The 25,612-nt window shown below is 51.6% G+C and overlaps 1 protein-coding gene across 1 annotated transcript; it reads left to right on the forward strand.

Moving 5' to 3' along the window:
• Positions 1 to 749: 749 nt before the first annotated feature.
• On the forward strand, positions 750 to 25,256 carry CDHR1 (cadherin related family member 1). Its single transcript, XM_021943333.2, has 16 exons — positions 750 to 1,572; positions 2,553 to 2,698; positions 3,846 to 3,896; positions 5,095 to 5,184; positions 7,185 to 7,271; positions 8,391 to 8,504; positions 9,572 to 9,715; positions 11,125 to 11,203; positions 12,437 to 12,537; positions 14,777 to 14,980; positions 15,330 to 15,482; positions 17,586 to 17,750; positions 18,232 to 18,299; positions 18,763 to 18,991; positions 19,674 to 19,931; positions 20,659 to 25,256. Exons 1-16 carry the CDS (start codon positions 1,206 to 1,208, stop codon positions 21,196 to 21,198), a joined length of 2,796 nt encoding a protein of 931 aa, XP_021799025.2. The 5' UTR covers positions 750 to 1,205; the 3' UTR covers positions 21,199 to 25,256.
• The last annotated feature ends 356 nt before the right edge of the window (positions 25,257 to 25,612 follow it).

The raw sequence follows: 25,612 nt of genomic DNA on the forward strand, positions 1-25,612 counted from the left end.
ACTCGAGGGTCCTCCCTGCTGCCCACCACACAGATCAGACCCTTTGGGAGAGGTGGTCCAGCCTCGGGAACACAGCAGGAATGGGTTGAGATCACAGAGAGGGGGTCCTGATAACCCCTCACCATCTGCTGCCCACTCATCACCCTTTCTCTTTGCTTTGGTCTCACGCCGCTCATGGAACCTGCTTAGACTGCTAAGGCAAGGCCCTCCCGGTCGCTCCACTAACTTTTCTTCTGGAATGCTTAGCTCAGAGAGGATGGCTAAGCCCCTGAAAGTCACAGAGGAAGTTCATGAGAAAAGAAAACTCCCATGAAGCCCAAGCCCCACCAGCACTTAGGGACCCTGGGAAAGCCCAATTTTCCAGCGCCCTCCTCAGGACAACTTGGGGGAAAGACACTCCACTCCTCCACGGTGTCCTGTTCTGCACTGGGGACCCCGCCAAGGGGGCGTGGTGGGCGGGGAGTCCTCTTGTCACGCCCTCCTGCCCCCGCCCGCGGTTGGGAGCCTGTCTCTCCGCTCTGCACCGCTAATTGGTCTTGTCAGGTGGCCGGCAGGAGCAGATCCGAGCCGTGTCATCCTCTTAGCGCCCTCACACCACCCGCCGCTCCCACCCCACGCCCCCTCCCGCCGCGGCTGCAGTCGCCGCTACCCCCATTGTGTTTTCTGCCCTCCCCGCGGGCCCAGGGCATGCTCCGTGCCCCTGCGCCGGGCCTCGGCGGCGGCAGGAGACACTCCGCGCCGGCGGAGACATGAGGCGTGGCCGGTGGGCCGCCCTGGCCCTGGGGCTGCTGCGCCTCTGCCTGGGTGAGTGGCCGCTGGGCCCCGCTGGCCGCGTGGATGGAGAGGGAGGTGGGCGCCGGCGTCACCCAGGTGGCCACAGGGACATGGTCCTGGACCACTTCCAGAGTGGGACTCGGGCTGGTGGACGGGAGCGGAGAAATCCTTCCATCTTCCTGACCCATTCGGTAGTGGGGAGTGGGGTAGCGGAGTAGTGGGGAGCTCCGGGGCGCTTCTCCAGAGCCGGCATCCTAGAGCCCCAGGGTTTGGCGTCCGGACCCTCGCTGCTCTCCGCTTGCTGGGAAGCAGAGCTGTAGGCTTGATGGCAGCTCCAATACTGCGTGGGGCAGGGGATAGTGCCCCGACTCGCGGCGTGACCTTGGCTAGGGCACTGCCCCTCTCTGAGCGCGGATGCAATCTGCCCATTGATGAAGGAGGGGTTGGATTGCTCCCTGGGCTCTAAGAGCCCACATGCTAGTGTCCCTGACAAGCCCGAGCCCACCGGAGGTGGAGTGGGGGTCAGGGGCATCCTCTGGGCGGCGCCCCAGGGGGGTCCCTCGGTGCACTTGGGTTGGGGAGGCGGAGCGCCCTGCTGCCCAGTAGCGGGACCTGACGCGGGACCGAGCTGGTGTGAAGCTCCCTCCTGGTGTCTGGGTGTCCGTTGTCTGGGTGTCCGTCTGTTCTGTGTTCTTTTCCCAGCTCAGGCCAATTTCGCCCCGCACTTCTTCGACAACGGGGTCGGCAGCACCAACGGAAACATGGCTCTGTTCAGCCTCCCAGAGGACACCCCTGTAGGTGAGTAGCCCTGGCGCCGGCTCCCGATAGGTCTCTCTGAGGGGTGACTCGCATTCCCCTGGACGCAGGGACCAAGCCCGTGATTCACCCAAGCCTGTATATGTGCCCAGCGCCAAGTTGCTGCGCAAGGCCGGGGGCTCCTGGTTTTTCTCCGAATTCCCCTAGGCAATCGCGGGAAAGAAGGTCATTGCTACCATGGCGACTTAAGCCTGGCCAGTCCTGGAGACCAGGGCTCCCGCCCACAGACAGGGTCGCCCTGCGAGGCAGGCCGCTGTAGGAAGTAGGTAATGAGGTGCTGCCCCTTATGGCTGTGTGAACTTGAACAAATGTATTTACCTCCCTGAGCCCCAGGTCTCTAGGCTTTAAAACGGCCGAAGAACATCCAACTTGCTGAGATCTGCAGAGAGAGGGGAGGAGAAAGGGGAGATTTCACACTCCCTCTCCCTCACTTTGTGGGCATTGGGAACCCCGGGAAAATGGAGAGCAGAGCAAAGCAGACATCTGGCTCAGAAATCCCTGCAGAACCAGGTCCAGGCATGGGGGACAGGGCTGCACTGTGGGTCACCCCTCCTGCCTTAATGGCTGCCTAATGGTCTCTTAAAGGCCTTCATTCCCCTTCCCTATACCCAGGAGTCCCTCAACCTTGGATCCTGAGAGCCGAGTTATTACCAGGCAGGGCAGAACACAGGCACTACAGTTAGGCACAGCAGACCTGCACCTGCTCTGTAACCCGTGTTATAGATTACAATCTGGAAAGTGGCTGATCATCACATCCAACCGCTGTGAAGAATAAACATACAAAGAGGCAAGCAGCCAGCAGGGGTGAGGCCAGCGATGAGCACCCAGTTCAGGGCAGTACCTTTGGCACTGAGTTGAATTGTCACTTTATAAACAGCTGAATCGTTGGTCCTGAGCAGCTGCCACTTTTAGGAAAAAGTTGGGTCTCAGATTCTATGTCTCTCCACTGTGTTTCCTTCCAGGCTCTCATGTATACACCCTGAACGGGACAGACCCAGAGGGAGACCCCATCTCCTACCACATCAGCTTTGACCCCAGCGCTAGAAGTGTCTTTTCTGTTGACCCCACTTTTGGAAACATCACCCTGGTTGAAGAGCTGGACAGAGAGGTATGGGGAGGTATGGGGAGTGCTGCAGGGCCGCTGCCTGTAGATAGACCTCAGTGGGCTGAAGTTCCCCTAGAGCACTTTGGTTAGAACCTCTCCGTAGAGTAGGGGATGAGGGGGCACACCCCAGGCACATCCAGTCTGTGAGATCTCTGGGCCTCTTCCCATCAGCAGAGTGGGCTTTACTTTCACACTCCTTGTTCACACAGAGCGAAGAGTGGGCTCCTTTAATGAGCACCTGCCAGCCCTGCTAATCTTTTAAGCATGTTCCGTTAAAAATAAATCTGTTTGCACTTTGAGGTTTCTGAAAGAAACCTCACAAAGTGATTTTTCAAGCCTGTCCTGGGAGAGGTGCTATGCTGCACAGGAACTCAGAGCAGGTCAAGGCTGAAAAGGGTGGTTGGTAGTGAGTCTGAGTTCGGCAGGGCTCCTTCGCTCTACACATTCGTGAACTTGCGGGCGACAGGGCATGGCCTTTTTCAGACCGTACAGCAGCCTGGTGTGTGGCTAACTGGACCTCAGCTGTGGGGATGCTGCCAGTTCTGGTGACAGCCTCCATTAGCTGCAGGCCAGGGTAGAGAAAGGAAAGGGAGGTCTCAGGGACTGCTGTGGGGACACAGCAGTGGAGCCTGACTGTGCTGCCAGTACCCCACTCCCTGGCACCCACGGGATCTGGCAACCTCCGATACCCCACCCCACTGAGGCCTCACCATATCCTGGGGAGCACTGAGCCACCATGGATGTGAGCCTCTGCAGAGACCTGGAATGTGGAGAGGTGTGGAGAGAGAAGGGGAGAAAAGGGAAAAGAAAGAGGAAAAGTCTTTATGGGACCTTGAGCACACTAAGGTCGGCGTCTCGCCTCACTGTGGCAGGAGAGTATTTTCTGTTGGAGCCCAACAGACCCTCTAGGTCTCTGAGTTTATAAGAACCCAGGACACAAAAGTCCCAAAATAAGGCCTCAAGCATGGGGGGAGGCAGCTTTCTACCCTGCCAGGCATGCTGTTGCCACCACTCACCCTGCTCCAGGGATCCACTGGCACGCCCAGGCCTCCTCTGATGGGTGCGTGGGGCAGGCAGAGCTCCGCCCAGCCACGGGGGTCCTGTGGTGTGTCAGACCCCTGGACACTCACTCAGTCCCTGTGCTTCACAGAGGGAAGATGAGATTGAAGCCATCATCAGCATTTCTGACGGCCTGAATCTGGTGAGTGCATGCCCGAGGCAGTCCCTGGCAGCCTGCAGTATTCGGGCCTGAGAAGGGTGAGGCTAGCATGATTCCTCCCCAAGCCTTCATGGGGGCTTTTCTGCAAATTTAAGCCAGGGCCCCGCAAGACCTGCCCAAAGTGCCCGCAGGAGAGGGCTGCAGCAAGGCCAGAGAGGAAGGAAGGAAAAGAAGGAATGGAGAGATCAGGCTCTCCGAGCTGAGTTTCTAATGGGTCTAACCCATATTCCACAGCATCTCCTCAAACTTGCCCTCCCCATCTGCCTCCCTGACCCAGGTCTTGGCCTACTGCTCAGTCACCTGAGCTGAACACCCCACAGCAACCACTTTCTCTCAGCGATCATCAGTGCTCCCTGGATAACTCAACAAACCCCAGGGGCTCACTGGCCTCCAGGCTCCCCAACCCCAATTGCCTGAAGTTGTCACTACAGAACAGAGTCAGATCTGCCCACTCTGAGGCTCAGAAAGCACTAACAGCTGGCCTCTGCCACTGGCAGGATGAAAACCAAGCTTCGGTCTGGCGTTCTGGGACTCCCCGTTGGGCACCATCTGCCTCGCTGCCTTTTCCCTCACATCCACCCCACCCAGGCCATAATCTAGCCATAAATCTACTTCCATTCTCTCAGCTCACCATGCATTTCACTCCTCTTTGCCTTTGCACATGCAACCCCTTCTTCCCGGCACACCTTTGTACCTCTTTCCTTCTGGCAAACCTGTCTTCATGGATTAATTCTCACTCCTCTGAGAAGCCCACCTGCTCTCTGCCACCACAGCCCAGGAACTCTCAACCCCATTGGACACATTTCCGCAGGCCATGTGTGTGCGCTGGTGCAGTGCAGGGGCCCCGCCCTCTGTGCCTGGCATACTGCTGCTATCACCTTGAGGAGATCATAACGTATCTTTTTAATATGCTGATCTTTGCCCTGATATCCCAGCCACCATGACTACTGCAAAATAATACACCATTAGACTGTCTCCTGCCTCCAGGATGAAACACAATGTTTGGCACTAAGAGGCTGCTTAATGTTTATTGCATTAATGAATAAAAGAAGGAAGGGAGGGAGAGAGAGAAAGGAGGGATGGGCAGGGACGTGTACCTTGGAGTGTTAGAGGTCGCTATCCATTCAGCCCTCAGAAGGTCTCGTGTGCGCTGGCTCTTGACCCCTCTGCCCCTTCTCAGGTGGCCGAAAAAGTCGTGATCCTGGTGACCGATGCCAATGACGAGGCGCCCAGGTTCATCCAGGAGCCTTATGTTGCCCTGGTTCCTGAGGTGAGTGAGTAGCTGCTAGAGGGGCCAATGGTCCCACCCAGGCCCATAGCCTACCCCTGGGGCTGCTCTGTGGCCTGGCCATGGCTCACTGCCCTGTGGAGAACCTCTCTGTCACCACCTGCTCCCTCCCACATTCGCTTTTATTCCAAAGGCATGTTCATTTACTATTTTCCATTATAGTCATAATACATGTTTAGTGTAGACTTGTGAAATATGTAGAAAAGTAAGAGAAATGAGAGTTTTCAAAGTCACCCTCACTTTCTCCAACTTGAGACATTGTTAAATTTTGGTGTATTTCCTTCTAGTCTTTTTGTCATTATAGAGTTTTGTTTTGTTTTGTTTTGTTTTGTTTTTCTGTTTGTTTGGCATAGTTGTGATTATACTAAACATATGCTTTCTATAACCTATTTGCACTTAAGTGACAACATAAGCATTTTCCTCATTAATTGTAAAGTTTCGGCAGCTATTGTTTTAATAGCTTCCATCAAGTGAACGGTCTATCATTTACAGAATCATTCCCTGATGTTTGGATATTTAAGGTGCTCTAAATTTTGCGGCCATGGACACATCAACTTCTGAGCATCAATTTTGTTTTTCATTAATTAGGATTCTTTCCTTAAGATACAGTTCAGAATTTGAAATTACTGCATCAAAAGCACACATGCCCACAGGGTGTTGCCAGACTGCTTTTCCAGAAGGCACCTGTTTGCTCCTTCCCTGCGATGGGAGGGTTTTTCTCCCCTGCCCCTTGACAACACTGAATTCTCAAAGTTTAAAATGTTTGCTAATTCAGGCCGGGCGCGGTGGCTCACACCTGTAATCCCAGCACTTTGGGAGGCCGAGATGGACAGATACCCTGAGGTCAGAAGTTTGAGATGAGCCTGACCAACATGGTAAAACCCTGTCTCTACTAAAAATACAAAATTAGCCTGGCATGGTGGCGGGCACCTCTAATCCCAGCTACTCAGAAGGCTGAGGCAGGATAATTGCTTGAACCCGGGAGGGAGAGGTTGCAGTGAGCCGAGATCACACCACTGCACTCCAACCTGGGTAACAAGAGCAAAGCTCCGTCTCAAAAAAAAAAAAAAAAAAAAAGAAAAAAGTTTGCTAATTCAATAGGAGAAAGATATCTCATTCTTGCTCTAAAATGCAGGTATATGGTCCCTGGTGATCCCAAATATGTCTGTGGTTATGAACCATCTCCTCCTTTTTGAATTGCTGTTTCATAGGTAGACCCTTTATCTGTTTGGGGTCTTGGTGTTTTCTTCTCCCTCTCTCCTTGAGCGCATCTCCCAGCCCCTCACCAAGTCTTTTTGCTCAAATTTCCCTTCCCTCTTTCCTGCACCTCCTGTGAGCCCCAGCCCCCATTGGGTGCTCACACACTTAAAAAAATTTTTTTTTTATTATTATACTTTAAGTTCTAGGGTACATGTGCACAACGTGCAGGTTTGTTACCTATGTGTACATGTGCCATGCTGGTGTGCTGCACCCATTAACTCATCGTTTACATTAGGTATATCTCCTAATGCTATCCCTCCCCCCTCCCCCCACCCCACAACAGGACCTGGTGTGTGATGTTTCCCTTCCTGTGTCCAAGTGTTCTCATTGTTTACTTCCCACGTATGCGTGAGAACATGCGGTGTTTGGTTTTCTGTCCTTGCAATAGTTTGCTGAGAATGACGGTTTCCAGCTTCATCCATGCCCCTACAAAGGACGTGAACTCATCCTTTTTTATGGCTGCATAGTATTCCATGGTGTATATGTGCCACATTTTCTTTATCCAGTCTATCATTAATGGGCATTTGGGTTGGTTCCAAGTCTTTGCTATTGTGAATAGTGCTGCAATAAACACACGTGGCTCACACACTTTATCCTCAATTGTTTGCCTCTTTTTTGGTGCTTCACTCCCCTGACCCCACTGCTGCATGCCTCTATGCCTCTGTCCCCCTGAGAATGCTGTCACTGTCTCTGACCCTCCCCTGTGGCTGTGACCCCCTTAGGACATACCTGCTGGGAGCAGCATCTTTAAGGTCCATGCGGTGGACAGGGACACAGGCTCTGGAGGGAGTGTCACCTACTTCCTGCAGGTAAGGCGGGACACACAGGACCTAACCTGGGGCTGCGCCAGAGGGGACTCCTGGGTGGCCCCTACCTCCATCACCCAGGCGCTTAGGTCGGTGCCTCTACAATTCCCGAGGAGCACACAAAGGGGTGGGATGGGCTGTAGTGGATGTGAGAGGGACAGAAGCCTTCTTCCCCTGATGGGCCCATCGTGGCTTTCTCTAAGTCAGTCTGTCCCCTCCTTCTTCCCACATCCCCAGGACCCTCAGCCCTCCACATCCCCAGCCCTTTCCCCAGGGACTGCCACATGGGTGGAGAACCCCGTGTAGGCCCAGAATGGTCAATAGAAAAAAAGAGCAGAAGAGACAACACTCAAAAGAGGCAGAGCTCTGATGCCCCTAACAACACAGGCCCAGAAGTCCCCTGGACTGCACGGGTGCTGGAGAGACCCCACCCCTCACCACTCACGTGACCTTCCGCGCATTATCTAACTCTCCCAGCTCAGTTTCCTCATGTTTCACATGGGAGAGATAAACACACATCCTTGTTGCATTGTTGTGAAGACTACATACGTGTAAAGCCCCCACTAACAGCACCTGGCACAAGCGCCCGACACTACCCAGCCAGAAGGGCCCCCAGGGACCCCACCAGAGGCTGGTGCTCCCTACCAGCCTCCTTCAGGCTGCACACCCTCTCCCCCGATGCCAGGCTGCCTGGGATTGCCCCACAGTCACTTGCTTGGTGTAGGGTTTGAAGGCCCCAACGTTTCTCTCCTTCACGGTGACTTTTAATCCCTGGCTCCCTCCAGGTTAGATCACTCTGCAGACGTTGCCACCTGCTGGACCCTCCAGGCCAGAGCTTAGCCCAAAGCTTAGCCAAAGAAAATTTGTTTTCCAGCTGAGCAGGAAGAACAGCAAAGGCCCAAAAGGGAACGTTGTGTTTTTGACTGAGGGTGTGGGAGGGAAAGCCCCAAGTCCTATGAAGGAGAACCTGGGACCAGAAAAGCTGAGCACTCTGAAGCAGGAACCTCAGCCCTGAGGCCCTGTCACAAGGGGCTGTGAGGACTCCCTTTAGAAAGCAGAGCGGGCATTCCTGGGGCTGGCCTGCGCTCTTGCTGAGGTCCAGCTGGCCCCTAATTCTTATAGAACCTGCACTCCCCATTTGCTGTGGACCGTCACAGCGGTGTGCTGCGCCTCCAGGCTGGGGCCACTCTGGACTACGAGAGGTCCCGGACGCACTATGTCACCGTGGTCGCCAAGGTAACACAGTAGGACAGGGGAGCATCCAGTCTCTCCTCAGCCCTTGGGTTGGAACGGAGTTAGGCTCTGCAGGGGAGTGGGGGCAGTTTGGAAAGCAGGAGACATGCTGGGAGTGGGAAAATAGGGAGCAGCTGCTCGGAATCTTTCCTGCCTGGACATATTCTCCAGGGAGGCTGGGATCTGTGGGCTGCGGGACGGCATATGCCTCCTCAAAACTAACAGGCCAGGATCCCCTAAGTAAGACCAGGTGGGATGTCCAAGAGAATGGTGTCCTCCTCGCATCCTCAACAACATGGCCTCCAGGCACCTCCATCTTGCTGACCAGGCTTGCTCACCCACCTCCTCCTCTCTGTGTGCCCAGTCACCCCTTCTGAGCCTCAGTTTCCTCATCTGCCCAGCCGTGAAGCTCAACTAAGTTCCTCATATTTCTGAAGTGGTGGTGTGGGAAACATTGGAAACCAGCAGATGCCCACCAAAGTTTCTTCTCCTGCAAAGAGTGCAAAACCCCACCTGTCCCTCTAGGCCCAGCACTTTCTTTTGCAAGCAGGCCCTTGCTGGTCACAGCCTGGCTTACAGGCCATCCCACTGCAGCCTGTACCCGCAGGCCCAAGTCAGCCTCGCCTGCCCATAGCTGCACGGGCTGGGCTGGGCTGGGTGCACATCTCTGTTATGATGCTCAGTGCAGGGCCCAAGTCTTGCTGTTGTGGGTCCCTGACACTCAGCACAGGCCAAGCACAGAGTAGATTCTCAGGAGGTGCTTGAGGCTTGGTTCCTGGCTGGAAGGGGGAATTTAGCTGTGAATGCCCCCTCTCCTGCCACTCACCTGATATGATTTCTCTGGAGAGAGAACTAACCCCATTTGCAAAGGAATGGTGGCACTTTTACATTCCCAACACTCCCGTGAGAGGAGAAGTACCTCTGGGTGACACAGAAGCAAACAGAAACTTGGAGAGGACAGCTGGCCTCGCAGCCATAAGGGTGTAGGAGCCAGGTTCTCATAGTTTCTGTCCAATTCCACATCCCAACTTGCCTTCACTCTCTGTCTGTGGTCCCCGATTCTTCCACAGGATGGCGGTGGGAGGCTTCATGGGGCTGATGTGGTGTTCTCAGCCACCACCACGGTCACGGTCAATGTGGAGGACGTTCAGGACACGGCCCCTGTCTTCGTGGGCACACCCTACTATGGCTATGTGTACGAGGACACCCTTCCGGTGGGTGGCTGTGCCCCTCCGCCAGCGTCCCCTCCAGATGCCTCCTGCCCTGACCCTTGTGATTTTAGGGACCCCCTGCTGGAGATGGCTGGGCTGGCCTCGGTCACCCTCCTCACACAGAGGCCAGCTCTGGACTCACCCAGCCTCAGGCCATGAACTGGACCTTTTGCTCCCAACTAGACCATGAGCTCCCCGTGGGCAGAGATCAGGCTGGAGCCTGGCCTCACTAAGCCACAGCTTAAGATCTCTGTGCAATTGAATTGCATTCTCAATTTGCATTTGTCTGATTATACTTTACTTTTCTTTTGGAAACGGAGACTCACTCTGTCACTAGGCTGGAGTGCAGTGGCACGATCTGGGCTCACTGCAACCTCTACCTCCTGGGTTCAAGCAATTCTCTTGCCTCAGCCTCTTGAGTAGTTGGGACTACAGGCGCACACTGCCATGCCCAGCTAATTTTTTGTATTTTTAGTAGAGATGGGGTTTCGCCATGTTGGCCAGGTTCGTCTGGAACTCCTGACCTCCGGTGATCTACCCGCCTTGGCCTCCGGAAGTGCTGGGATTACACGCATGAGCCACTGCGCCAGGCCTAGTATTGACTTTATATAGCAAAAGGAAACACTTTTTGAGGACCCAGTGGTGGAGACAAGCTCAGAGTGAGGGGGAAAGATGCTGGACTGCCCTGGGTGGGGGCTGCAGGGTGGGCTAGGGTGGGTCCAGGCCATCCCACTGAGGAGCTAAAGGGAGAAGGAGGTGCTGAGGGACAGGGCTCAGGGCAGGCTCCAAAGGAGGAGGCAGCACCTGGGCTGGGTTAAGAAGTAGCCTGGAGTTGACCAGAGAGAAGGGCCTGTGTAGGGGGCTTAAGAGGGGACAGCAGGCAGAAGTCAAGCAGGCCTTATACAGTTGGGGCAGCCCTACCCTAAATCCTTCCAGCAGTACCAAAGGCCCACAAGATAAAATCTTAATTCTGGGACCTTGCATTTGCGATCTGGCCTCTCTCCCATCTGTGTTTCCCCTCTCCCCTCATGCACGTCAGGGGTGGGATGAAAGCAAAAGATGGAGAGGGCAGTGAGAGTAAGGCTAGAGAGTAGAGAGCAGTAGAGGCAAGGGCTGAGTGTGGTGTGTGGGCCAGAAGTTGGTGCAGGAGGCCTGAGAATCCCTGGGCAGCCCAGGTACTGACCCTTACTGGCAAGGAAGAAGCAGGGGCTCAGGTTATCCCTCCAGCCCTGGAGGCCAGTGGGCGCTTAGAGCCCCTGCAGAGGAGAGGAGGGCCATGCTCCACGGCCACACAGAGGCCTGACTCTTTCCTGGGTGGGGGTAGCATCTCCTTTTCATCATGGGGACATTGTTTGGGGAGGGGAGGGTCCCCATGTTGCCCATCAGGCAGCGGCTGCTCCTATTTCCCCGAGGGCTCGGAGGTACTGAAGGTAGTCGCCATGGATGGAGACCGGGGCAAACCCAATCGAATTCTCTACAGCCTTGCGAATGGTGAGTCTGAGCAGCTTTGGGGGCTGCAACTTTGACTCTCTAGGTGACCTGAACAAGGTTCCCCAACCTCTCTAGATCCCAGCTCCCTCGCCTATAGGACCAGGAGTACAAGATATATGGAGAGGAAAGGCTGTGCCCAAGACAAGCAAGTGTCTGTGTTGTGTGCTTCGGCCTCTGCCTGTCATGATATCCAACAGCCAGGAGAGCATGGGCCAGGGGCGCTGAGAGCAACACGGAGGTGCTCAGCCATGCTCCTCTCCCCCTGGATATTTGCTCCTTGATGGGAATGCATGGCAATATTTCTCACACTTTTTAAGTGGCTATGTATTTTCCTCATTCTTTTTAAATGTTATCCCACAGCATATAGATGAATTAAATGAATCAAATGCAGTGGTGATGTGGCATCTCCCTAGTGCTAGCCCTATATATGGACAAGAAAAATGAAGTTCAGAGAAGCTAAGTAGGCATCCCAAGTTTCCATCATTGTATTTGAACCTGAGCTTGCTAGCTCCACAGTCTGTGCTCTTCCCACAGCTGGGCAGCAACTAAGCCAGATGAGCTGTCCCTGGGCTAGGCCAGGGCATTGCACCTGGTGCCTGGTCCCAGACGTGGGCATGTCTATATGCCCCAGCCTTTCTCTAGGACATGCCTGTGCATACTCACCTTCCAGCAGCTCACATGTGGGCAAACCTGCCAGCCTCCTTTCCCCAGCCTCACAGGACCTCAGCTGCCTTCCCTCCCATCACCACTGCAAACCTTTACCCAGTCCCTTAGCACCCACCCCATCTCCTGCCCGTCCCACTCCACACCCTCCCTCTCCTCTCTTTATTCCCTCCCTCCTATCCCTTCTTTCCCCACTCCCCTTCCATGACCCTGTCTCACTGTATGTCCTCCTGATTCCTTTCTCTTTTCTTCACACGCACACACACACACAAACACACACGTGCACACATGCACACAGGCACACATATTATTATGCATAAGAGAAGGGATGCAGTATGGAACCTGGGAGCTGGACAGAATTGAGTTCAAGTCCCAGATCTGCACTAACTGTGTAGCTTTAGACAAGTTACTAAGCCCCTCTGAAACTGTTTCCATGTTGACAAGACACAGATGACAGGATTTCATTCTATGAAGACTTCGCTAGGCAATGCAGGAGGAGCCTGCGGCATGACTCCCCTGCGCCTCCCTGTGGTCCTGTGCAGAACTTCAGGGTGCATCTCTCTGTGACAGGGAGCGATGGAGCCTTTGAAATTAATGAGACATCTGGAGCCATCTCCATCACTCAGAGCCCGGCCCAGCTGCAGAGAGAGGTGTATGAGCTGCATGTACAGGTACCCTCCCTCTAGCTTTGTCTTCCCTGCCCACCTTTGACCCTGGAAGGCTATAAAGGTGATGAGACCCAGGCCCTCTTTCCTGGCGCCCATAGTCTGGGGAGGGGGCTAGATGTTGTTCTAAAAAGCACCTGCGCCAGACATGAACTCACAAACAGGGAGTCACAGAAAGGCAGGAGAAGGTGCAACTGAAGCAGCAATGCCTGAGCGTGGGTGGGATCCTGCAGGTGCATGCTGCCAGAGATTGGCATTGGGTGGGTCAGGGTGGAGTGAAAGCATTCCAAGCCAGGAAAGTGCAGCAAGCCCAGGCTGGAGGGGAGAGCACTGATATATTGGGGAAACAACAAGGAGTCAGGTGAAGCCAGAGCAGAGAGGATGGGCAGCCTGGAGAAGAAGGAAAGGTGGACTCCCAGGCCGGGGTCAGAGGAGTAAAGGTCCTGAATGGGAGGTGTGGATCTGTCGCTAGAGCTGGGCATGTGACCTGTGAAGTCACACAGGGACTATACTTAGGAGGATCCCACACTAAGCTTAATGCTCGCTGTTTGCTGTCTTGGAATTCTTAATAATTTCACCAAGGGACCCTATATTTTTATTTTTCACTGGGCCTGCAAATTATGTAGCTGGTCCTACTCAAGAGCAATAAGGAGCCATTGGAAGGTTTTTAGCAGGATTACAGTCACTTGGAAAGTTCACTTGGCTACTCACCAGACCAGTGCGGTTCCCACATTTGGAGAGTTGGGCCAACCAAGATTTTCAGGATCCACTCCTGGGCATAGGAATTCAGTGTGTTTGGGGCAAACCCAGAAATCTGCATATTATAAGCACCCAGGTAATTCTGGCACCAGTCCCAGCCAGAATTTGAGAACTCTGGTCTCAACTTGGGTTCAGAGGGAACTGGATGAGAGGTAGAGCCATTGGCCAAGAAAACAGAGGAAGAGAGCCTGTGAGGCTGAGGGGAGGTGGGATGGAAGAAAGGGACAAATTGAAAAGTATGCATGAGACAGATTGCACAGAATGAGGAAATTGGCGGATCTTGAGGGAAAGGGATGGGAGAGGGATAGATGAAGCCCAGGTGGTCCCGTGCCATCAGGAGTACAGGACAGCACGCAAGTGAAGTAAGTGAGGAAGGATGCATTTGAATGCTTGAGAGACATGCAAGTTCAAACATCGAAACTTGGGCACACAGGTTTGGAATTGTGGGAGAGAATGTCAACCTACAGGTAGCTGTGGAAGGCATGGGAGGGAATAAAAGCACCCAGAGAAAGAAGAAGAGAGAGAACAATCGAACAAGCACAGCTGCGGAAGCTGTGTGAAGAGGCTGAGAGTGAGGAGGAGGAGAGGGGCAGGTAAAGGAAACTCAGGAGGGATCAGAGAGGTTAAGGAGAGGATGTAGAAAGCAGGGTCACATTGCTGAGAGAACAGAGCACTTGAGAAGGAGAAACAGTAGCAGTGCCAGATGCAGTGTGGAAGTCAGAGTGAAGTATCTGAATGAGGGGTGGGGTGAGAAACGAGGGATAGCAGTGAAAGTGTGAAGGAGTGGAGTACAGGGATGGTTATTTTAGGATACATAAGACCAGAGCATGCTTACAGAATAAGGGAAAGGAGGTCTTGAAGAGGTTTGTAGGATATCTGCCACGTGGTTCACAGGGTGCCTATGGGCTGTTGGCCCTAGCTTTGTAGGCTGTATTAGTTATCAGTTGTGTAACTACCCCAAACTTAGCGGCTTAAAACAATACACATTCATGTCTCATAGTTTCTGTGGTTCAAGACTCCAGGCTTAGCTTGGCTGGGTCCTTGGTCTCCAGGACCCTCACATGGTTGCAATCAGATTGTCAGCCAGGACTGGGGTCTCATCTGCAGGCTTGACTGGGAAAGGATTGATTTCCATGCCCACCCAATTATTGGCAAAACTCAGTTCCCTGTGGGCTGTTGGACTAAGAGCTTCAGCTCCTTGCTGGCTGTTGGCTAGAGGTCACCATTAGTCTCTGTCAACCACAGCTGCCTGCTTCATCAAAACCGGCAAGAGAGAGACTTCACAAGACAGAAATTGCAATCTCTTATCATCTAATCATGAAGTGATAGCTTGCCATCTTTGCCATATGTTATCAGTTAGATCTAAGTTGCTAAGCCAGGACACACTGAAACAGAGGGGATTATACATTCTACAAGGGAGGTAGGAGCTGGACCATCTGAAGGGTCCACCTGCCACACAGGCCATAGCCACTTGTACCCATCCCAGGTGACCGAGATGAGCCCTGTGGGGAGCCCAGCTGCCCAGGCCACTGTCCCAGTCACCATCAGGATTGTGGACCTCAACAACCACCCACCAACATTCTATGGAGAGAGTGGACCCCAAAACAGGTTTGAGCTGTCCATGAATGAGCACCCGCCCCAGGGAGAGATCCTGCGGGGCCTCAAGATCACCGTCAATGACTCCGACCAGGTATGTGGTCCTGCCCCCGACTCTGCTTTCCCACAAACGGTATGGAGCCAGGGTCCCAAAGCTAAGTGGGTCTGCATCAAACTGCCCTGCGTATGTAGCAGGGGCCAGGTGGGCCACAAAATGAATGAAACAGGAAGTTGTAACCAACGGGGAGAGGAGGGAGAGTAACCAATCAAAGACTATCTGCTTAGCCCAGGCACTCACAGTCCATTCAGAAGGAAAAGTCAGATGCAGAAACTCTCTTAATAATATCTCCCAAGGTTAAGGGCGCGTGAAGACTTCTATATAGTATGAATATAAATTTCTATCATCATTCATCTTCCTTGTTTCCACTCTCCAAATTCTCTAGGGAGCCAATGCCAAATTCAACTTGCAGCTGGTGGGGCCCAGGGGCATCTTCCGAGTGGTTCCACAGACAGTCCTGAATGAAGCCCAAGTCACGATCATTGTGGAGAACTCAGCTGCCATTGACTTTGAAAAGTCTAAAGTATTAACCTTCAAGGTAGGTGGTGCCCTGAATTCACTGCCCTGAATGGGAGGGTCCCAGGAATTCATACCAGCATCTTGGCTCATTCCTGAGGGGGTCTCTTGTTACTCTCTGCCCTTCCTGGCCCTACTCTTTTCTTCTCCAACCCTCTGCCCCTCCTGCAGATTGCTCACAGCCTCAGCCTCACTGAGCTTCCTGGTTTCCACACCACAACCAGCCCCAGGAATGCAGGTGGTGGTGTGGGATCAAAGGATAACTACCAGTATAATTTGCCGTGTTAATAGATTGAATGAACTATTTTATTATCATGATAGATGTTTTATCTTATGCCTTGACATTTGTCATCTCTTCTGATAACAATCTTAGCTGAAAAGGAAAAAAATACTTCTGTGATATCATTTGTAATTACGTAAAATCATAAATGTATTATGAAATGCATATTATATATGAACATTACTTTCCGATTATATTGTATATTATATATGAACATATAGAATATGTTAATAGGAAAAGTAAATACTTCATTGACACTATTAAAATTATCTTATTTATAATTATACACATATATGCACACTCTCCTATAGCCTGCATCATGCTTAAAAGTGAAATACTATTATAAAAGCAATCCATGAAATTAGGAAAAAAATACGGATGCCTGCTAACACCACCATTATTTAGCACAATTCCTGAAATAACATTGTTCCTGGATAAGGAAAGGAAATAAGAAGTTCAAACTTTAGAAAGGAGGAGACAAGACAGTCATTATTTGCAGGTGATGATTGCTTGCTTAGAGAATCTGAGAGAAAAGCCAGAAAAAAAAAAAAACAACTCTTGGAAACTCAGCCACATGGCTGATTACAAAGTTAATGCACAAAATCCAGTAGTTTTCCTACATACAAAAAATAATAAGAAAATATGGGATAAAAATTATCTTTTACAATAACAACCAACACATAAAATTTATAGGAATTACCACAAGAAATATGCATCATGCAATGATGAAAAATGCTAAATTTTACAAAGAGGCATAAAGAAAGAGATGTAAAGGCACACCTTGTTTAAAAAGTTCAAATTCTCCTTAGGTTAATAAAGAATTTGGTTGGGCATGGTGGCTCACGCCTGTAATCTCAGCACTTTGGGAGGCTGAGGGGGGCAGATCACTTGAGCCCAAGAGTTCGAGATCAGCCTGGGCAACAAGGCAAAACCCCATCTTTACAAAAACTGCAAAAATTAGCCAGGCATTGTGGCACATGCCTGTAGTTTTAGCTACTCAGAAGGCTGAGATGGGAGGATGGCTTGAGCCTGGGAGACAGAGGTTGCATGAGCTGAGATAGCACAACTGCACTCCAGCCTAGGCAACAGAGCCAGGACTCGTTTTCTTTGTTTTGTTTTTGAGACAAGAGTCTCACTCTTTCTCCCAGGTTGGAGTGCAGTGGCGCGATATTGGCTCACTGCAACCTCCGCCTCCCAGGTTCAAGTGATTCTCGTGCCTCAGCCTCCTGAGTCACTGGGATTACAGACACACACCATCATGCCGGCTAATTTTTTGTATTTTTAGTAGAGATGGGGTTTCACCATGTTAGCCAGGCTGGTCTCGAACTGCCGACCTCAGGCGATCCACCTGCCTCAGCTTCCCAGAGTGTTAGGATTACAGGCGTGAGCCACCGTGCCTGACCCGTTTTTTTGTTTGTTTGTTTTTATTTATTTATTTTTAAAAAGAATTTAATGTCCCCAATTAACTCTTCCCTGGAATTTCATTTGGACAGGTGGCAACAAGGCTTGACAAAATGAAACCGGTTTTTATATGGGGCAATAAACTTATGAGAATAGTTAAGACAACTGGAACTGGAAAGGATATGCAACTCAGTGGAACAAAATAAACTGACCCCAATACAGATGGGAATGATAAGAAAGCTGGCATTACAAGCCAATTGATGGAGTAGGGGGTGATGCCAGGCCTTAGAGGTGACCCTTGCATGAGTAGCTAGTCGGCAGCTGCGAGGAAGATTGGGAGACATGGCAGATGGATGCCAGATCAGTCCTGGGGAGATGAGGTGGGAAGGCCCTCCACAGGGTGAGTGCCCACCCAGACAAGTCCTCATTTTCCTCCCTTCCCAGCTCCTGGCTGTTGAAGTGAACACCCCGGAGAAGTTCAGTTCCACAGCGGATGTTGTGATCCAGCTCCTGGACACCAATGACAATGTCCCCAAGTTCGACTCCCTCTACTACGTTGCCAGGATTCCTGAGAATGCCCCAGGGGGCTCCAGCGTGGTGGCTGTCACAGTGGGTTGGGAACTGGCCCAGGGACTGGGTGGGATAGGAGGCCTTGTGAAGCCAGACAAATCTGGAAGGTCATTCCAGTTTGAGTGGCAGAGCCCACACTCATTAGCTGTCCTTGGACAAGCTACTTGCCCTCTCTTAGCCTCAGTTTCTTCATCCATACAATGGGTATTACAACACCTCACAGAATGCAATGAGGATATACATGTAAACAATAATTACAGGGCATGGGACCCATCCCCTCTTCCTCATTTATAAAGGAGGGATGAATGTTTTCCAGATCTAAATCTCTTGGCTGTTTCAATACTTAAAGCTTCTTGAAGGAAAACTAGGACTCCCGGGCAGGTCTCTCCATCAATTTTTCCCCAGTTGGGCAAACCTCAAATCCCCTTGCTTTGTGGTTGAAAGCAACCCTCAGGGCATGGGAGCTGCCAACATACCCTGACAAAGAGGCGAGTGCCACCCGGGGCTCTTTCTCTTCCAGGCTGTGGATCCAGACACAGGACCCTGGGGTGAAGTGAAATATTCCATCTACGGGACTGGGGCAGACCTGTAAGTAGATCCAGAATCCAGGACAGGGACTTGGGCAAGGGGGTTGGAAGGCTGAGGGTGGAGGAGGTCTGTGGCAGAGGCAGGAGGGGCCTGGGAGGGACAGGAGCCTAGGTGAAGAGGAGTGGAGAGAGGCAGTGGAAAGCTGAGGCAGAGGGTGAGGAAGGTCAGGGCCCAGAGCCTCAGGAGCCAGGCAAGCAGGGCTGGCTGGGGAAGGAGCAGGCCATAGGAAGAAAGAAAGACTATAAATGGAGTTGTTAAGCTGGATAGTGACAGATAGGTGAGTGCACGGGTGGATCTACCTCACTTAGACTGCAAGGATAGGAGGGAGCAGGTGGGACACTTTGGAGGAGGTGCATGACACCTCACTGCTGCTTCGGGAGGCAGCTCATTGTTGCAGGCATGTGCGTATATGCACATATGTGTGTATGCGTGCACACCCATGCCTATGTGCTCTGCCTGGCAGCTTCCTGATTCACCCATCCACTGGGCTTATCTACACCCAGCCCTGGGCTAGCCTGGATGCTGAGGCCACTGCCAGGTACAACTTCTATGTGAAGGCAGAGGACATGGAGGGCAAGTACAGCGTAGCTGAGGTGTTTATCACACTGCTGGATGTCAATGACCACCCCCCTCAGTTTGGAAAGAGCGTTCAGAAGAAGACGATGGTGCTAGGGACCCCAGTGAAAATTGAGGTGAGTTTCGGAGGCAGCTGAGCTCCCCTAAAAGCCTGGGTCCAGCAGCTGCAAGAGATACTGGGGCATAAGAATTTCATTGAAGATAAAATTTATTGGCTTCCCACCATGGACAAGGGACTTTAAGACATTTTATGTATCCCCATCCCCACCTCAACACGGAATTCAACTCTGAGAAGGAAGACATTGCTACTCAATAAATGAAAAAAACAGGCCAGGTGGATTAAGTGTTTGGCTTGCCTTCACATAGCTGGTCTGCCTGCTTTCGAAAGAGTGGTTTTCTCACTGTACTTTGTCATCTTGCCAATGTGGCAAAAAGGATGAACTCTGAAACCCAGCAGGCTTGACTTTGAATCCTGACTCCCTTTCTTATACCTCTGTATCCATGGACAAGCCACTTTGCATCTAAGCTTTCATTTCTGCATCCGTAATCTGGATTCACCAATATTTGCTTCCCAGTCTTGTTCTGAGAATGGAACTGGGTAGCACATGTGTAAGGCCTACGTAGACCCTGGCTTATAGGAGGGCACGCATTCTATTCCTTTCCCAACTCAATCCTCTCAAAATAGGATCAGGACCATTTCCCATCAACCCAGCAAGCCCCATACGACATGCTGATTTAGCCAGTGTACACAAGGATGGTCCCTAAAGCCCAGCTCTGTCTGTCTCTCCCTGTGCACAGGCCATAGATGAGGATGCAGAGGAACCTAACAACCTGGTGGATTATTCCATCACCCATGCAGAGCCGGCCAATGTGTTTGACATCAATGCCCACACGGGGGAGATCTGGCTCAAGAATTCCATCCGCTCCCTGGATGCCCTGCACAACATCACACCTGGAAGGGACTGTATATGGTCCCTAGAGGTGCAGGCCAAGGACCGGGGCTCCCCATCCTTCAGCACCACAGCCTTACTCAAGATTGACATCACAGATGCTGAGGTGAGTACAAAGCCATGGTCAGGAAAAAGGGGTCTGAGGGCCAGCTCCGACCTCTCTGCAACGTGGGCAGACAGAGAAGGATCATCTCCAGGCTTCCTTCAAAAGACACTCAGTGTTATCAAAGGCAGCCTGTGCCATCAAACACAGGCTTTGGAAGGGGGCTGAGCTTCTAGTTTAATACTTATTAATGGTGTGACTTTGGGCTTTGCTAAGCCTGTTACCTTTCCTGTGAAACGGAGGTAACCATGGCTTCTTCACATGGGTGTTGAAAAGCAGAGTGAAATCATTATGCGTAGCTCTCAGCTCAGTGTCTGGCAGAAAAGTAGCCACTTAAGAGGTTTCTGATACATCTGGGCAATGGGCCCCCCAGCCTTTGCCACAATCAAAGGCAGGTGGTCTCCTACTATCTCAAGGACAGAGTCCAGCTAAAGCAGGAGTTCTGAATCCAAAAGAGGTTGTTCGCATTGCAGTCCGTCTGAGCTTATTGTACTAGAGAGTGGTCTGCACCATGCTGTGTCTGCGTGCATTTTTCTGGAGAGCTGCATGCATCATGCTCTCTCTGGGTGCATTTTCCTGGACAAAAGCCCATAGTGCCTATCAGATTCTCAAAGGGACTCCTGACTCCAGAAAGTTTAAAAACCATTAGGCTTAAGGAAGCACAAGCCTACTCTGTACTCCAAGGACCAGGTGGGAACTGCTGAGTGCAGGGGCTGGCTCTCTCTTTCAGACCCTTTCCCGGAGCCCCATGGCTGCCTTCCTGATACAGACCAAGGACAACCCCATGAAGGCCGTGGGTGTGCTGGCCGGCACCATGGCCACCGTCGTGGCCATCACTGTCCTCATCTCTACCGCCACCTTCTGGCGCAACAAGAAGTCTAACAAGGTCCTGCCAGTGCGGCGGGTGGTCCGCAAGCGGCCCAGCCCTGCGCCCCGCACCATCCGCATCGAATGGCTCAAGTCCAAGAGCGCCAAAGCCGCTACCAAGTTCATGCTCAAAGAGAAACCTCCCAATGAGAACTGCAACAACAACAGCCCAGAAAGCTCCCTGCCCCCGAGAGCTCCAGCTCTCCCTCCACCACCCAGCGTGGCACCCAGCACTGGTGCAGCCCACTGGACCGTGCCTACTGTCTCTGGCTCTCTCACCCCCCAGCCGACCCAACCCCCACCAAAACCCAAAACTATGGGAAGCCCCATCCAGTCAACTCTGATCTCTGAGCTCAAGCAAAAGTTTGAGAAGAAGAGTGTGCACAACAAAGCTTACTTCTAGTGCATGCCCTATGGTCCCCACTCTTTCCTCCACCCCTGACCCACACCACCCTGCTGCTCAGACAATGCTGCCCTTCCTCTCCTCCTTAAGGTCACCCCTGTTTTTTACAATGGTGTAATCCCCACTGTCCTCATCTCTACCTCCACTTTCTGGCACAACAAGAAGTTGCACTCTGACAGGGCTCTGGTCAGGGCCTTGGGCAAGACATTGGGCTATAGGATGCAATTGGCAAATACTTCCCCATTACTCAAATCCTTGGCACTGCTACAATGCCCCCCATTCTTCAGGGCTGGGAATTGATGAGAAGACAGCCCTATATGTCTTCTACTCACCAACCCCAGACCTCACAGTCCCTCAGGTCCTACTGGGAGCTCATCATCCTTAGTCAAGCAGCAGGGCCCTGGCCATGTGGAGCAACGAGATCCCTGGAATCTGGATCCTGATGCCTGCAGCTGACAGCAGAGCAGGAAAAAGAGGCTTAGCATTGCTTCAGGCTGGAGGTCAGTGAACCTCGTGAGCTGTAGGAAAGCAAATGTAGGTAAGGGGAGGGCAAATGTGTGCGGAAAACACACTGACTGCGGGACTGTGCTGGGATGCATTTGGAAAGATAGAACATTCTGTCTGGGCAGAGACTGTGGACCCTGGTATGCCCACGTGGGACAAGGGACACAGAGGTGGAAGACGGGCCTTGCCAAGAGTGAGGGCAGATGTCTCCAGCCAGAACTGCCATGAACCCAAAATTGTCAAAGCTGGAGCTATCGAGGTAGCCCTAAAGGCATCTAGAAGAGCATCAGGGGCCCTCTCTGAGGAGCTGCCCCACCGGCCATCCTTGAAGAGACAATTCAGGGCAGTCGATGAATATCAGGGCTGAGATGCGGGTAGACTTCCATTTTTATCCAGCGCTTCTGTTCACATCACGTGACCTTGGGAAAGCTGTTTAAAGTCACTGATCATCTTCTTCCTCATCTGTAAATGAAGAGAGTAAGCCCTGTCTGCATCACTTGCAGGTCTAGGGTGAGGATTGAAGAAAATGGTGGTGATGAGGGCTTTAACCAAAGCGGCATGAATGCAAAAAGTATTTTTCTGCAGCCCAGTTCTCTGGGTGCAGCTCTTCCAGAAAGTATTAGGAGCCTCACAGCTACTCTGCCAAGCACCCCAGCAGGCACTGTGCTGGGCTTAGGGGCTACCACTGGATGATGGCATTGCCGTGACTCACACACCTCTCCTTCCATTCTTCCCTCACCCCATCTCCACTGTGGTCCTGGCCAGCTACTGTCAGAGAGAACCAGAGCTCCAAGTCTCCAGTTTGCCAAGATGAAGAAAATGAGTTCCCAAGAACGGAATGCTTTGCCTGAGGCCACACAACAGGCTGGTAGCAAGGATCTGGTCTAGCCAGGGCAGACCTCATCAGCTTGTGACAACCTTCCCCAGGAGGGAAGTCATACCAGGCCTCTGGGATTAATACAAAGAGGTTGTGCCCTGCTTTAAGGAACCTGCTATCAGGAAATCTAGATGTGTGCACAGAGAGAGAAAAGTAGATCAGTCTGCATTTGGCTCCACTCACTAACAACCCCTCTAGAATATATTGATGATATTATTCAAAGAGATTGTATGCACATGTGGCTTTCCTGATTTCTGAGTCTGTGTTTGGAGGTGTTACTGAGATGTGCCAGTGTGCAGAATCCTTGCTGGAGTTTCTATAGTCCCTGGCTTGAACGGTATTAAGCAAGAGGTGGACTCTAGCAATCCAGGAGCCCAGACTGAGCCAACAGGTACTTTCCAGCCCGTGTTTCAGGAGAGGGCTGTGCTGGATCATGCTTGGCCTCCACAGGGAATACAGCATCCTTAAAGCTTGCATGCAATCAACCTCTTTCATAAATGGAAAATAAAGTCTGTTACCCAAAGGCCATGCTGATCCCCTGCTCCCTGCTTTCATTTGTGTTTGCTGACCTGTGGAGACCAGTCTTACTGACACACAGCCAAGCTCAACTTGCTTCCTGGCTCCTTCAGCAGGTGGATCCATTCTTTCACCCCTAGATCTGACTCTAAAGAAGGCTGAAAAGTTTTGTCCAAATTGCCATGCATTTATCTTGAACAGGACATTTGTGGGCCTTGTCTCCTGGACTTTTCTCCCAAACAGGACAAGCCCAGGCAGGGCTGCATGGAGAGGAATGGAACCTGGAGCTAGAATTAATTGCCCACTCTCCCACCCTACCAGTGCAGCCCAGCAAGGGCAGGAATTGGGAGGCCTAGGGTGGGCGTGAAAGCTTGTGAAAGAACTGTCGTCTCTCAGACAGGGGTCATAAAAACCTCTGGACTGGAAGCTCAGGCTTGCAAGTGGATCCAGGACCGAGAGCGTTCTCTTGGACAACCCCAGGAACTTGAACCAAGGCAGAGCCAATCTTGCAAACTAGCCATGGATGGGGAAATGCCCAGTAGCCAGCATGAGCCACACTGGGAAAGAGGAGGAGGATGCAGCCAAACCTAAGGCACCGGCAAGTGTGGTCAGCACTGGAGGAGACCCTGCCAGTGGGGTGAGGCCAGTCAAGTCCCTGTGTTACGAATGGTGGGCCACGGGGCTGCCTGCTCAGTCCCAGTAGGACAAGCAGAGTTCCAGGCTGGCACCATGATAGGCCTCCAGGGAAAGAGCGGGGAGGCAGGAAAGGCACACTGGGCAGGCTTGCCCATTCCTGGCCCTAAGAATGGAGCTGTAGCCTCATGGACAATAAACAGACGTGACTCCAAGGACTCTGTAGAGTCATTTTCCTCCTGCGCCTGAGCTCAGATATTCCGATCACATGATATAACAAAGAGCTTTACAGTTTGACAGCCCTAGGTCTGAATTCTGGTTCTGCCATTAATTGTGACTTTGGGCAAGAGGTCAAGTCTCTCTGGGCCTCACTTTCCTCAATAACACAGGTGCAAAGTGTGGTTGCAGAGAGGATGACAAGAGCTAATACATGTAAAGTGCCTAGCACCAGCTTTGTACCTACTTACACAAGCTCAGTAGACACTTGCTGTGACTGTGGCCCACATACTAGAACACTATGTCTTGAAAGAGAGGACCCCCTCCATGCATCCTCACCCCCTGGGATGTTTCCACCCACCTATAGGTCCAGAAGCTTTTACTTCATGCTAGGAGAAGGGAGGAGAGTGGGTCTGGAGGGAAGTGGAGAACAGGGCAGTTGCCACAGCATCTGTGGCTTGTGCAGCCGGCAGCCTGCACTGAGATTCCAGGGGGTTAGGAACAATGAGATGTCTGTAAGAACCTGTGGAACTCTGTCCTCAAGCAGCTCTCCCTCAGAATCCAGCTGGAGAAGTGTGTTCAGAGATGGGAAGGAACTACCATGCTCTGCTTCTCTAAGGATTTTGGCGATTCTATCTTTAGGAACTAAAGGCTTTGAGGGAATCCAAGGCCAGTCCACCTGCCAGGGGTGTTGGCATCTGTTGACAGGCAGTGGCACATCCTGACAGTCTTCAAGGGCCTTGGCCACCAAGGGGTGGAGAGGGAGAATGGAGAAGATGCCACATGAGGAATGAGGCAGGAGACTGGCATGTGCCACATGGAGGACCCCTTAGGAGACTCACAAACAACCTGGGGAGGGGTTCTCTGAAGGTCCTAGTTTCCAGAATGAGGCGGTCATGGCTTAAGCTACCATCATTTGATCAGTAAAGGAGAGTAACAACAGGCTGATGTTGTGGACATCGGTTTGATGTTATAAAATCGTGCACACGCACTTCTTTTAAGGCCTGAATGAGGTTTGGTTATTTATTCATTTCTCAATAATTTACTCAGCCATTCCTAGGGTGACACATTTGGAGTATATCATCTGTGCCAGGCTCTCTTCTAGGTGTTAGGTGTACGTCTCTAACAAGATAGAAGGAAAGAAGAAAAGAAAAAGAACAACATTCCTCTCTTAAATTGCCTGGGACTAGAGAGGCTTCATTTTAAAAGCAAGTAGCTCTGCTTACAAATGTTTCCTCAATCAAAGGCATTTACCTTGAACTTGTATGGTCTAAGCTCTAAATAAATAAGCTTCTCAAGGGCATGACAACTACATCTGAAACTGTAGCATCTTTTCAACATGAATTAAACAGAATATGTGAAGGATATTAGCCTAGATATCATGTTATTACATATATATATTTATAAATATACACATGTGTGTAGTCCTACTAAGATCTGATATTCCAAATGGCCCTGTCTATGTGCTGAGTCACATTCAAAGAAAGCACAAACTGACGTAGATGCCTGAAATGATGGTACCATTTATTACTGTGACATTTACTGAGGGTTTACTATGTGCCAGCTATTGTTCTGAGAACTTTACATGTTTTTTTTAAAAAAAGCCTTGTATACTTATCAGAATAACCCTATGAGGTAAGGACTGTTATTATCCCCATTTTACAGGTG

The sequence above is a fragment of the Papio anubis genome, chromosome 11 (genome assembly GCF_008728515.1).
Source record: "Papio anubis isolate 15944 chromosome 11, Panubis1.0, whole genome shotgun sequence".
In the NCBI taxonomy this organism is placed as follows: Eukaryota; Metazoa; Chordata; class Mammalia; order Primates; family Cercopithecidae; genus Papio; species Papio anubis.